This window comes from Pithys albifrons, chromosome 4 (assembly GCF_047495875.1).
Source record: "Pithys albifrons albifrons isolate INPA30051 chromosome 4, PitAlb_v1, whole genome shotgun sequence".
NCBI lineage: Eukaryota > Metazoa > Chordata > Aves > Passeriformes > Thamnophilidae > Pithys > Pithys albifrons.
The window spans coordinates 48,814,019-48,828,085 of record NC_092461.1 but is presented as its reverse complement, the minus strand read 5'-3'; the positions used below and the strand labels follow the sequence as shown (position 1 = coordinate 48,828,085).

General features: G+C 44.2%; 1 protein-coding gene and 1 long non-coding RNA gene across 2 annotated transcripts in view; one reads left to right on the top strand and one right to left on the bottom strand.

The window, feature by feature from the left end:
* LOC139671328 (uncharacterized) overlaps positions 1–7,618 on the bottom strand; it is a 10,810-nt gene extending 3,192 nt beyond the window's left edge. Inside the window, exons 1-3 of the long non-coding RNA XR_011697715.1 lie at positions 7,047–7,618; positions 6,475–6,575; positions 741–831 (exon numbers count right to left, since the gene is read on the bottom strand). This is a non-coding gene — a long non-coding RNA (uncharacterized lncRNA). The remainder of the gene's footprint in view (positions 1–740; positions 832–6,474; positions 6,576–7,046) is intronic.
* On the top strand, positions 7,428–14,067 carry CTHRC1 (collagen triple helix repeat containing 1). Its single transcript, XM_071554049.1, has 4 exons — positions 7,428–7,754; positions 10,707–10,928; positions 12,237–12,453; positions 13,613–14,067. Exons 1-4 carry the CDS (start codon positions 7,584–7,586, stop codon positions 13,753–13,755), a joined length of 753 nt encoding a protein of 250 aa, XP_071410150.1. The 5' UTR covers positions 7,428–7,583; the 3' UTR covers positions 13,756–14,067.

The following is a 14,067-nucleotide window of genomic DNA, read 5'->3' as shown; positions in this document are numbered from 1 at the left end:
TTTTTAGGTAGGTCAGGAAAAAAAAAGCTTTTGTGGTAATTTCTCTAAAAAGAGATAAAAGCAAAGTAATTTTGAAATTACAGCAATACTGTGGGCATAAAAACAGATGCATTTTCAAAGAAGTGTGAAATACGACACAGTAATTGTAACGTTCAGTGTCAGTGAAATGCATCGGTGGTAGATTGAGATGTAGCACTTTGTGTGTTCAGTGCTGCTGTACCAGAAGTAAGGGACTCTGAATTCCCAGGGTGATCCTTATAAGCTGAGGAGAGAGTGATCTCGGGGTGCTTTAACCGTGAAGTACCCAAGCACTTAAGTGGAAAGTTAAACAGCGATTTGAATGCTCGGAAATGAAGGGGTGGGGGGAGAGGGGAGAATGAAAAAGGGGCTCAGAGATGACTCGGGGCTCAGAAGACTGACTGCCTGCCTTATGGTGAGGGCCAGTGGAGAAGCTCATGAACAGCTTCTCTAACAAAAGGTATTTGGGTTAATTGCTTTCCTCGTTACCTGACGCAAGTTAAAACTGAAAATAGACCATTCATGTTAAAAGGGCTTTTCTTAACCTGTGACAGCTTCGCCCTGGGATATCTCCATTAACTGAAGTCATTGAATCGAGTCTGGAAATCTCTGGAAGATGCACTATAAATCCAACTATTTACATGGATACAGCCATTTTAGTCTTTTTTATTGCCATTGCTATCAGGAAGCTAGAATAAAGGATACTGACAACTTCGCCAAACCTGGAACTGTTTGTGCCAAATAGTCTTTCTCTGAGTGGAGCTGTCATAAATCACTTCAAACTATCCATTGCGCTGCGTTTTCAGGTTGCATCTAAAATCAAAGGACAAGATAAATTTAATATACCAAATCATATTTGATTTGTGATATAAACAGCACCTGAAATTGCCAACATGGTAGTTTTGCGGTATATGTTGTTTTTACTGTATTTTACTCCCCTATTTTGCTAAATACTTTCAGTGAAAGCTGTAATAAAGTTACCTAGAGTATAAATCTATGCACCTATTTGGGAAAAAAAATTGTCTAGGTTTGCAAATCTGACCTAGAACATGGCAAATATAAACAAAATAATGTTTGTAACATTTAAAAAGTACTATTGGCACAATTATGCTGATTTGGAAAGGACCCATAAGGATCATCAAGTCCAACTCAGCTGTCTTTGACTTGACTCTGATGACTGTTCAGCAGATTCACAGAGAACTGTAGCCCCTTTTCCCTTACAGGATACAGAATATATTTGGTTTAAAGACAGATTGAGTTGAAATTCAGAGCAAAATAGAAAAAATATGAAAAGCTGGGCTTCTTTAAAATAAAAACAAGTTTAGCATTTTGCAAAGTACTGGAAAATGCAGTAGCTGAATAGGATGAGGAATCCTGTTTCCTTTTAAAGTCTGACCACCCAGGCTCAACATGGTGTTTCAGAAGGCTGCACATCAAAGGAGAAATGCCACATCCCTCCCTTCACACTGGCCACTTGTTGGATCAGTCTTTGAAGGCATCTGGCTGCTCTCTGCTTGCCTTCACTTGTATTTCAAGTTCACTGCCTGCATTAGCTAGTGGTATTTGCACTAACTGAGATGGCTGACATCAAAGGTATTTGAGAGTCTCCTGGGAATAAATGTTATTTCCTATGCAATACCTTTTTTTTTCACTTATTCTTTCACTCTTTGTTGCTTTTCATACTTATATTTTTTAATGGACTAGAGTTTAATAAAAGCAACCTATATCACATGTTCATGAGCTGTCTGCTTTCTACATCCAGAAGTGAAGCTCAGAGTATTCTTCTGATGTACATCTATGAAATCTGTTTAGTAACTGGATTTTACTTCCTATTAAAAAGCACTTGAGATGGAAAGTATAATTAAAAGATTAAAAATGTGCCAAGACATACATATCCAAGCTCTTCATTAGGGCTTATTCCCTGTATTTCATCTTTGTTCACTTGAGACAAAATCTAAAATAAAAGTTTGCTTTATTTGAGCTCTTACTCATCAAAATAAAGTAATGGCCAATGAGATCTTTAAACCCACACAGATCTACCTTCACTAAATGGATCACATCTGGTTTCTTAGCACAGACAGGAGCTGGAGAGGGGAGATGCCTATTTTAGCACATAATTTATTGTGAGAATTTATCTCTTGAAGTATCCTCAGGGCTAAAGGATGCCCCCCCCCACGCCCCCCCCCCCGCCCCGAGCTGCTCGTGGTCAGCCTCTCTCCTGATCTGCCACTCCCTGTTCATCCATGACATTGGTGACAATCGGTCATCAGCGAGCCGAGGTGGGAGGTGCTGCCCAGAAGCTGCACAGCTCTGCTTGCCACAAGCCATGGCGCTTCTTCGCTGCGGTCAGTGTGGGAGTGAGAAGCAATGCCACAGGCTGGAAGCTCCACCACTGTGTCTAAGAGGCAGAGCTGCAGCAACCATGCATGTTCCCATTGTCATTGTTGTTGTGGGTCTGCCCCACTCTTCTGAGACCGACAGTTTTGTGCTACTGTTGAGTGTACTGGGCCAATTAGTTTGCTGCTTTGACCAAATTTTCTTGCATCTTCTGTGCATTTTGTGTGTGCCTTTTATGGTGGCTATAGACCTCTGGTTTCTGTAAGACACCTCAAAGGGCTACACAGCCCTGCCTCAGCCCTGCTCGTAGCTCACTTGCTTATCCTGAGGAGCTCCTTTTTGAAGGGCTTATTGGATACAAATAAAATAAAAAAAATTCAAAGTTCAAGTCTGTTCCTTTAATTTTAGGATTATCACTAATTCCAAAACCAGAAGGACAGACCTGTGGTAGTGCACTTGATGAATTGTGTAGAAAAACAGAGATTGTTCCCTGCATTTGACGAAGCCTTCCTATCTGAATGGAGCACTGTATTTCACATCCTAATAACCATTTATCAGCACAGGATTTAAGGAAAGTTAGCTTTTCAGTACTGCAAAAGGCCATTCTATTCATTGAGGATTCTTGAGGCACCCAAGTGATTTTTCTACCACTGACTAATTCACAGCCACTCAAATGAGCAAATGTTCCTCCTGAGCCTTAGTTCTCTCCTTGCACATGATTCACTGAAGGCAGAGTGGAATTTATCTTAAAACTGAACCGACTTAATTTTCCCATTCTACCACGTGCAGAAGTCCTTGAATAACCCAATCTAAGTGGACCTGCTTCAACCAGATGCGCTCCAGATGTGCTCCAGATGCTCTCCAGATACCCCTTCAGACCCAAATGTTTCCATGACTCCAGACAGGATTGCGCCAGCTGCACTCAGAAGCAGACTTGCAGAGGTACAGACCAGACCCCTTCCAAGCCTGAAATTTGCAACCAGAAGTCAATGAAAACAGTACAGGCTTTTCATCATAACATTTACACTATGGAAATGTCTGGGTGTGCTGAGCTATCCTTTATCAGTGAAGCAGACAGTTTTCCCAAACAGTTTTGTTAAAGTTTGTCTCTGTCTGACTGTTTGTGAGTGGTGTTTAGTTTAAGATATTCAGTGGCTCCATTACTATTGTAAAAATGCACCTATAGGGAAATGCAATTGTAAGTCAACTGATGACTTGGACAGAAAAAAACAAATCTTCCTGGAATCCCAGAAGACAATGGAAGGAGATGTTTCCTTAAGTTGAGCTCCCTTGTACCTGATCTATGGCCTCTAGATCTAGACTTGTTGGAGACAATGTTAAAGATTTATCTTCACAGAAAACTTAATTAATAAGAGTAATAAAAAGTGTTGATCCCCTCTCTAGTGTTTTCTATTTTGCAAATATACAGTTTCCTCTAGTAACATTAAGAACTGCCATGTGCTTATTCAGGAGTAGAGAATCAACTCTTAACCCCTGGATTTTTTTCTCGTACTCAAAAAAATGCCATCCTCCTGTATGTGGACACAGGAATCCTCCTCTGCAGACAAGCATCTGAAGGGTGAGCATGTGCTCTCCTGGCAGTTCCACCCCTCTTGTCTTTGACAACTCCATTATTATGCTCTCACCTCTGCCTGTCCTTTGGGTCTGGTATTCAGTTGATCAATTTTTTTTTCCCTGGCTTGCACAGAGAACTGTTAGCAGGACCTGAGTATCACCTGGAGATGCAGTGCCACAACAAAGAAAATATTAATACGATTTATGCTTTTAAGCTTTTCTTACAGGCAGAAACCCAACATCACTGAGTATTATAATCCACTTAGAAATCTGCCCCAAATTAGTTTTTAATAATCAAATACTAGTATGTGCACCTGCAAAGTACTTCTGTGACTACAATGCTTATCATTTTATGTAGAAGCTGCTGGGAGGGGTTTTTTAAAAATAGCTGTATCTATGCTAGTAAAGGAATAAAACAGAGATCTTTTGGATGATTTTAAAATAATAGGCATACTATATTAATCATATATTTAAATTAAGAGGTGTTAGAAGGGATCAACGCCACAATCCCATTGACCTTCATGCACTTTCAAAGGTTTTTTTGTGGAAGAAACGGGAATCTGTTTCTTAAACCTGTAATAAATTACCCAAGAGCTCTTACTTCGGTTTTCTTCTACAAGAGTACAGATGGCTCTTTGTCTCTCTGATCAGACAGGCAGCCTGCAAAGAGCCAGTTGAGAAATGCAAGTTTTCTCTGATTTCAGCCTTTTACATGACTTACAACTCACCCTAAAACATCAATAATAAAGTGAACAAGATCTAAATTATGACCTCCACAGTTAAAAGCACCAAGAATACATCAGCAGAGGTCCCGAGTGTTGTGCTGCCCACCACTGCACTGTGCTGAGGTCTGCTGCTTACCCTGGGGCATGCACGTGGTCCCCCAGGCAATGCACAGGTCGAGCTGCCAACCAAAGTCAAAATCCTCAGACATGGCCAGAACAGGAAATGTATAAAGCAGTAAGAGTTAAAAGCAGGCGAAAGGTCAGGTCTTGGCATTTACCTTATTGGGCCTCTTTTGGCTCAGGATCCTGAGCCTTGAACCTTCAGCAATATTTAGACATCTAAGTCTGGCTTTCCTGTTTCCCTGCAGTTGTTTCACTCTGTGAAGATCAAGGACTGAATAACAATTATTTACTGGTTGAATTCAAACCCGTGCTCTAACAAATGGTATTCATAAACTGGAATAGTTTGCACAAGAAAAGCAGAGACCCAGTGACCCAGTGGGCAGTGCCTTGAATTTAAACATGTGAGATGAATGGAAAAACGTGTATGTAGGGGCACATCTTCCTCTCCAGACATATGTGTCTGGGTTTTTGGGATGCTGAGAGGTTATGTGAGGGGGGAGAAACAGCCCAAGCTGCAATAGAGAGACTGCACTCAAGGCATGAGCCTTGTGGTGGGAGCATCTGTTGTGCATGATGTGCTGACAGTGCCATGGTGACCTTGTGTGAGCCTGCCTAGGCTGTGCAGGAGCAGACTGACAAAGGGAGATTTTAGTGGCATTTAAGTGGTGGATGTAGCAACTCACTATCTTTGCTGATATGTCAGTAAGGCCACATACAAAAGACAAAGCCTATATCATATGGCAGTATGGGTAAGAAAAAGGAATCACTAGTTGATGTAATATGGATTGTAGTCTGAGGATGCTGAGGCAAGTTTATTACCACAGCTCCCTTTAACTGGGAAATAGTTAAGGCAAAGTAGATCAACAGTTCTGATTTAATCAGAGTATCTCATCAGCATTCAGCAATGGCTGGTGTCCTTAGAAGCATTTATATATATCAAAAGCCTGCAGACCATAAGCCTAGCAGATGTCAAGGCTTGTTTGAACTGAAGCAGGCTAAGGAGGATGCTGACATTTCTGGTTTTCATATGGAAATGCACACTGTAAGTCAACTAGGAACTGCGCAACACACTCACCAGAGCTCAAAGCAAATGTCCCACCATTTTTTGCTAATACCTTTTCTTGCAGCGCTCCTCAGTTTGCTTCCCCTGGCAAAGCCATTTTGACTTCAAAACTTCTAACACACACTCAAATTAAAGGGTGAGCAAACCCAGGTCAGGAAATGCATGTGGATGTCTGTGCAAATTTTGTTCTCTAAAGTACTGAGTGATTGCCTTATGGTGTGCTGTGCTGCTGTGCTGTGTGTTTCAGCTACTGCAGTTTGCCTGAAGAAATTAATTCTGTAATGCGTAAGTTTGGCAGCCTGTGAAGGTACATGCCTTAGCAACAGCCTGTGTTGATACTGGGGATCCCCAGCCCTTGGTAACAATGCTTGTGGGAACATGCAGGTGCCACAGAAATCGAATCAAACATTACCACCTTCACAGTATTGCCACCAGCCTGGGCAAGAGGCAGAGGGTTTGCTGGCAGTGCCGCACAATTGCACAACGTGTGCGTGTTTGGGGATGTTGACTGAGGCTGTCACTGAAGCAATTGTTATAATTAAGGATTTACACAATTCCATAAATTTTCCCACCTGGTTTAGGGAAGTCAGCTGGGTGTATCATTGCCCTTCTTCACGATGTAGGAGCTCTTACCTCAGCATCATGGATGATGTCAGTCCCGGTTCTCAGGAGAGTGTGTGACAGGGTTGATGACAGCAGTGTGACTGGCCTGTGGTGCACATCTCACTTCACTACTATTGTTTCACCAACGTAGACAAGGAAAAGGGAGAAAGACAACTAGCTGAAAGTGCAGTGCCACGTGAAAGGGTTTAGTATACACAAAAAACTGGTTCTGTGCAGTCTATTGTGAATGACTCAACGTTCTGTAGCATTTGTTCCTACAGGAGAAATATGTGGTTTTGTTAAATACTTCAGAAAAAAACATGTGTTGAAGAATATCTCCCCCTTCTGGAAACTCTACCTCTACAAATACCACAAAGTTTGTAGCATTTCGAATGCTCGAGGACTTTATTTTATAGTGCTTTCATTTCTGGTACGATGAAAAATAAAACGTCATTTTAAATGAAAGCAAAATGAGATGGTTTATACTGCGTTGCCGAGAATTTTGCTCTTATTATTAAATTGACAATGTTCAGTCTGCCAATACCAGGTCCTTCGAAAAAGTCCAAAATCTGCTACTGTTCAGAAGGATTTTGTGTCCTTACCTTGACTTCTGTTAAAATGCAATCTGTGATTGTTGCCCAGCCGCTATTTTATGACCGTTTCCCCTCTCGGTGCATCAGCCTCCGACTGCGGCGTTACGCGGTACTGAAACAGCTCATTCATCGGAGTTACCGTCTGCCAAGCAAATCCCTGAAGACGTGGAAGGGGTTCCTTGGGGCTCCGGGAGAGCCAGGAGGGGGCTCGCCGTGCTGGCGGCCCCGCGGCTCTCCCGGTGCTGAGCGCGGCGCGCCCGGGGGCTCCAGTGTCGTCCGGGGAAAGCTCGGCGGGGCCGGCCCGAGGGGGCGGGAGCCCCCGGCGCTGTGCCAATGGCTGCGAGGGGCTGGCTCTGCCCGGCCGTCCCGCTCCGTTACGGGATGGAAATTCTCGGCCTCCCCGGGGAGGGAGCTTGGGCTGCGCGCACTGAAAGACTCATTTATCCCCGCACTGCCGCCCAGAGCGGCGGACAGGAATTCCTGCGCCGGAGCCACCACCTGCCCCGGCGCATCCCCGCCTCCCTTCCCGCCCGCGCCCCCCGCACGATGCCCCGCGCCCCCCTCACGATGCCCCGCGCCTCGGCCGCCGCCGCCCCGCTGCTGGCGCTGCTGCTGGCGCTGCTGCTGCTGCTGCTGGCGGCGGCCCCGCCGCCCGCCGGCTCCGAGAGCCCGAAGGGGAAGCAGAAGGCGCTTCGCCAGCGGGAGGTGGTGGACGTGGTGAGAGTGGCGGGCACGGGGGCTGGGAGCGGGGGCAGGCGGAGGTGTCGGGGGGGGGCCGTGTGGGCGGGGGGCGGCCGGAGAAGCCGCGCGGACTCTTTTGTTGCAAGGTTGTGAAAAAAGCGAAAAATCAGAGGCTTTTGAAAAACCTCGCCGCCTCTTCGGGCAAGGCAGCGCCGCCGGACTTCTCTCTTGGTTCTGTTAATTACGCCCTGATTGTGCTGAATCAGGAAAGTGCTGAGAAGCGCTTAGACGGGCTTTGAGAGAAACCGCAGGTTTTAGTGGGCGGGTGCTTTTCTTCGTGTTTTCCCCACCGGCCCAGGGTCGGGGCCTGCGGCTGGAGCCGGGGGAGCATCGCGGCGCGACCGAGGCAGCGCCGTGGGCTGGATCCTGCCCTCAGCCACTGCAGAGGCAGCGCTGAAATCTTACAGACCTTCCAACAGAAGCTGTAAATGCTGTTTAGTTCCTAATAGGGCTGGTGCATAAGTAGTAATGAAAGAAGTACAGAACAAGATTACAAAAAAAAGAGTTCTGCTCTTCAGCAGACAGCCTGAAAACTGTATCCCCATGCTTGGGGAACCCACTTTTCTGAGTCCTGTGAACGCATTATTCCCTTTGGCGGCAGAGGCTGCATACCACTGTGTGCAGTTCCATTACAACTAGAAACCTGAATGCATTGGGACTATCCCATCTCAGGGATAGCTGAGAGCAGGGAGATTTTCCAGTCCTTGGAATGTAGAAAGCAGATGTGAAGGTATTTCTGTGAACTGCTGGAGTGCCGTTCACCTTCTCTAGAAAATCAGTGGCACGGCCATTTTTTCCATGATCTCCAAAGAGATCCTCTAAAGGCATGTGCTGGAAGCACCACTGATAGCAAAGCTCCTTTGCTTTCACACTACTTCATTGCCTTTTCACTTTTATTATGAAAGTTGAACTGCATTGAGAATAAGGAAGTTTGTACACTTAGAGGAGCTTACATTTTTCTGTTGAACAGTGTTTTAGGCTCCGTCATTTCTCTGGCATCGCTCCATGTTTTTGGGTGCAACAGAAGGAGCAGCAAAGCGTGGGTAAATCAGTGGCAGCTGATTCAGGCACAGCCTGGTAGTACAGACTGCTTCAGCTAAAGCCATGTCAGGACAGAGTGAAGGTATGCCCAAGAGGGCATCTTGCCTTCAGGGGACATTTTAAAATTTTTAAACATTTCCAGCTTAAGAAAGCATTAAAAAGACTTGATTTGGCAAGACAGATGACTTTAGTTGGAATGGAGCCCAAAGCCTGAGTAATTCTTGTGCTCACATCATTTTTGGGGCAATTTGCAATGGCTAAGCTGCTCTCTCTGGAAGGCTGCTGTGCAGCTCTGGGTGGCTGCGGTGGTAGCCTCTCTGTCAGGGTAGCCCAGCCCCTCGTGGTGTCCCTGGGATGGGAGGTGTAATGGGCCTGAGCCTTGGCCTGCCCCTAGCTCTTGCCCATTTTCACATCCAGCATTTCTGTGGTGAGTAACCACATGCAAATGCCAGAGCCGGTCACTGTTAGAAGTAGAGTCCAATGGAAAAGCAGCAGCAAAAGCAGATAACTGGTGCTGTGTGAAATAGAAATGTCCTTGCATCATTCTAATGGTCCCTGGGTCACTGTGTGCTTTACCAACCAGTCTTCTCTTCAGCTAACTTTGGAAAACATGGCATTCTTGATAAAATATTCCATTACTTCCACTGCCTTCAGCCAGCAGTGTTTTCTTTGATGAAGGTAGTAAGGGAAAGCCAGCAACCATTAGTCCAGCTCTCATCTTACTTCTTACTAGACCTCTCCATATAGTCAGATTAATTTTTGTGGCTCCAGCTGAGCCTGTGATGGCTATTACTGGTTTTTTGCACAAAGACCTGTGGAAAGGCACAGCCTGAGAAGAAGAGAGTTCACCAGTCTGACAAAGGAAAGAGGGCAGCGGCTGGTGGGAGGGGGAATAGTTGCAGCACTGTTTCTTTTTCAAACAGGTGGGGATTAGGTGGTTTAAAACCTATGAAGACAAGTAAGTGTGAGAAAGTGGATGAGCAGAATATGGTTATCTGTGAAGATTTGGGATGAAGACTGGAGGAAGCAGTCAGTCACCAGATGCAAAAGAGCATTTAAAGTAAAAGCCATCGCCAGCCACTACAGGTTCCTGCTCAGCATTTCTGTGCCTGCTGACACCAGTGCTCTCCTCCCACATCCCAGCACCCAGGCTGCTGGGGGAAGGAGCTCTGGGCTGCACAGACCTACTCTCCAAGGAGGGCAACCCCAAATTTCATAAAGTATGAAGGCAACTTGTTGAGCAACACTTGACCTTGCCATCCTCCCATGTGTGCTGTGTGCCTTCCTGTTGTTTTGGGGAAATCCTGAGTTCAGGGTTATTCCAAGGTGCAGCTTCCCACATCAGTGCTGGTGCATTCTGGAGCCTGACTTGTGGGCCTTGAGCATCACAATGTGATTCTGTCCCAGAGGAGCAGTGAGAGAGGAAAACCAGTGTCAACCTCTGCTATCAAATAAAAAAAAAAGGAAAAATAATGTTTAAAACTTACTAGCAGAGACAGTTATACAAGCAATGATGGGTTAGAAGAAAGCGACTATTAATGTATGACTTGTTTTTCTCTTTCTGTATTGAAATGTTTTGACTCTTCTGATATTTTCCAACAGGTTTAAAGTCTTGGACTAGGTAAATTTTTTACTCTGGGGTTTATATATTTTTTCATTTTAAAAATTGGTATCTTAATATATAGCAAATTCTGCTGGCACTGCTTATCTTAGAAATTTTTTTTTTTTGGGTTTTCTTTTCTATGGGACCATTTTCTCAGTGATGCAGAAGTATCCCACTAACTTGTGGCCCAGCAGGTGTTTTTGTTTGGTTGTTGTTCATTTGTGTTTGATTTGGTTAGCCTTGGAATAAAGGGATGGAAGCAGAAGATCTGTTCTGTGTTTCAGTATAATGGCATGTGCTTGCAAGGTCCCAGTGGTGTTCCTGGACGGGATGGAAACCCAGGAGCCAATGGGATCCCTGGGACACCTGGGATCCCAGGACGGGATGGGCTGAAAGGGGACAAGGGCGAGTGCATGCGTGAGAGCATTGAAGAGTCCTGGACACCCAACTTCAAGCAGTGTTCGTGGAGTGCACTTAACTACGGCATCGACCTTGGGAAGATCGCGGTAAGGTGGCTTTGCTGGGAATGCTGCACTTCATCAACCACAGCAGCCTCTAGATCTGCCTCTGTGAGCTGGGCAGCACCAACCGTACAGATTTCCTATTGGAATATTTTCCTGCATGTAAGGGTGAACTTCTCAAGGGTTTAGCTACTTCAGCTTCCTCTAAGCTGTTTCAGCTATAAGCCCATTTCATTCCTGCAATAGGATTTCAAAAGAATGATGTGGCTGGTGTATGAGTACATTTAGAAGATCAGAATATGTAACTGGAAGGCTGAAAGTGACACTTCCAAAAAAGTACCTCTAGCCTGCCTAAAACAGGGCAAGGTTTTTACCATTTCAATCCTTAAGAAAGATGTACATCTTTAATCTCTTAATTGTACCTGCCTTTATAACACTTGCTTGAAAATGGTTGTTCACTGAAACTCAGTTGCAGGATGCTACTGCAAAGGATCAGCAATTGTTCAGGAGCAGAATTGCCAGTGTTACTCAGACTGACCGAAACAGTCTGTTCTCCACTAAAGGCCTGGGTGTAAAAGTTTCACAGACATTGGTTCAAGCCTAGAAAAAAATGCCAGCTCAATCCCAGCTATGAAGCAAAGCCCAGAGGAGTATTTTAACTGCTATTGCTGTGGCTAGAGGGAGAATCAACTGTTTTAGTAGACTCTTCTCACTGCCTTGTACTTGCAGGACTGTCACTAGCTTCTTTTTTCTCCCCCCCCCCACCCCCCCCACTTTATGATATCCAGCATTTTGAAGACAGAATAACAACTACTTAAAAACCTGAAAATGTTTCTTTTTCAGTTGTGGAATCTTTATCAGGGTTTAAGCCTCACAGAAATATTGTGATAATTGTTAAGTCCAGGATTTCTGTTAGCAGAGACAGAAATTGTACTGTCCTCTCATGCAAGTACTTGGGGGTTGGACTAAGTCTTCTTCAGAGGTCCCTTCCAACCCTGATGATCCTGTGGTTCTGTGACTTAACTGAAGTTTTCAGACAACTCATGTCCTGTGACATAAACCCCAGAAGGTAACTAGGCGACCAACTTAACTGCAGGTGATATCTAAAGTTAAGAAGTTCCATAATCCAATTCTCCATTACCATCTAGGAGGTGCTGTTTCTGATTTGAATCTTTGCACTGTATGGCATTTGCCAGGCTCTAATTTCTTTTTATTATTTTGTTTCCCCAGAGGGGACTAAATAGCCAAAACATTTAGAAATAATTATATTCCTAAATATATTTCCTAAACATAACCATATAGAAAATAGATTCAAACCCAGGTTGCTACCAAAACATTTTTGTCTCTTCTTAGGAATGTACCTTTACAAAGATGCGCTCAAACAGTGCTCTCCGTGTGCTCTTCAGTGGGTCACTGCGGCTGAAATGTAAAACAGCTTGTTGTCAGCGCTGGTACTTTACTTTTAATGGTGCAGAGTGTGCTGGGCCACTTCCGATTGAGGCCATAATATACCTGGATCAAGGAAGCCCGGAGCTGAATTCTACTATTAATATACACCGAACTTCCTCAGGTATGTATGCTGAGAGCGTGTTGGCAGAGATGGAGCAGAAGGCAGTAGCAGATACCAGAGGGCCTCCTGTTTTAGGAAGTCAGAGGACTGAAGAAGACGCAGGAGAGCAGCCAGCTAACACTTCGTACTCTTACTCTGCTGCCTCAGACTTGAGTATTGATAGGAACAGTATTACAATTATTGATACTTTCTTGATGTAGTAGTTTTTAAGGCACTTATATATTGTGATTTAGAAATGGAAGAGATTTTTATCCAGACAGTTCTACTGATCACTGCCACAACATGAATACAGAGACATGGAGAAACTGCCTTACTGACAAGTAGACAGTGTCATCCTGGCTTAAAATACTGGTATTTGCACATTATCTGTGCATAAAGTGAGACTTATTCCTCCTGGAATTTCTACTCTTATTTCAGGTGAGGCACAAAATGTCTCTAAAGCAAAATATCTATGGCCAATTACTCAATTGCTAAGTAAAAGGCAAATTAGTGAAGTCAGTCTACATGAAAGGATGTAACACTAGGAAAAGAGACCAAACAAGTCAGGGCCCTTTCTCCACTTTTCATTCCTATACTGCATGATTGCATGAAATCTAATGCCTAGAGCTATCATAGGGTTTTTTCTTCAGGGAGTAGGACCTACCTGTCTTCATTAACCCATCTCCAACTAGTGGTGTCAGCAGGTCAAAAAAAGGAACAGGAATGAAGCTTTATACAGGAGCAGTGAATTAGGAGTGGCAAAGCTTACAGGGTGGCAATCACCCTTACAAGGCTTAGCTGTGGAAGCCAGGTACAGCTGTCTCCTCATCTCTGCCCTTCACTGCTAAAGACAGCTGAAAGGGCATATCCCAGCTCCCAGTTTGTAAATTTGGATGTTTAGAGCAGGAGGTACACCTCCCATTTAGCTATCCTGTGGACTGTGATCTGCCTCAGATACTGCAACAGGTGTCAAGCAGCAGAATGAATAGGGGGCAGTGCATGACTGTAACTGATGTTGCCACATCTCTAGAGTAGTTTGTATTTCCAAAAATGCTGTTTACGTTTAACTAAATAGCATAAGCTTGCAGTGAACTGCTGTTCTTAAGTACTCGTGCACCTTCATTGGGAAACACAAAGGGATTGTGCCTGCTGAGGTAACTTGATTCTTGTCTTTGACCAGTGGAAGGTCTGTGTGAAGGGATCAATGCCGGCTTGGTGGACATTGCCATCTGGGTTGGGACATGCTCCGATTATCCACGGGGAGATGCTTCTACTGGATGGAATTCAGTCTCCCGAATCATCATTGAAGAACTGCCAAAATAACTTCCCCTCCCTTTTTTATAATAACTCCTATTTTTAAAAAAAAAATTTTGTATTTTGTTTTTTCAGAATTTACTTCAATAGAGTTGGATACAAATACTGGACTGAAAGGCACCAAAGCCTTGCATTTGTAGCCTTTGTCTAGCCTTGTTTTGCACATCGCAGAGGCTTTTTATTATAATCATTTTAGAATATAAGTATCAAAGCCAAGTTAATTAACGTTTTTAATTCTTTGTTTGATGTAATACCACCATTGTTTTAAGAATTAACTGTAACTTTTTGTATCAAATAAATAAGACCTTTTACAGAAAAAAA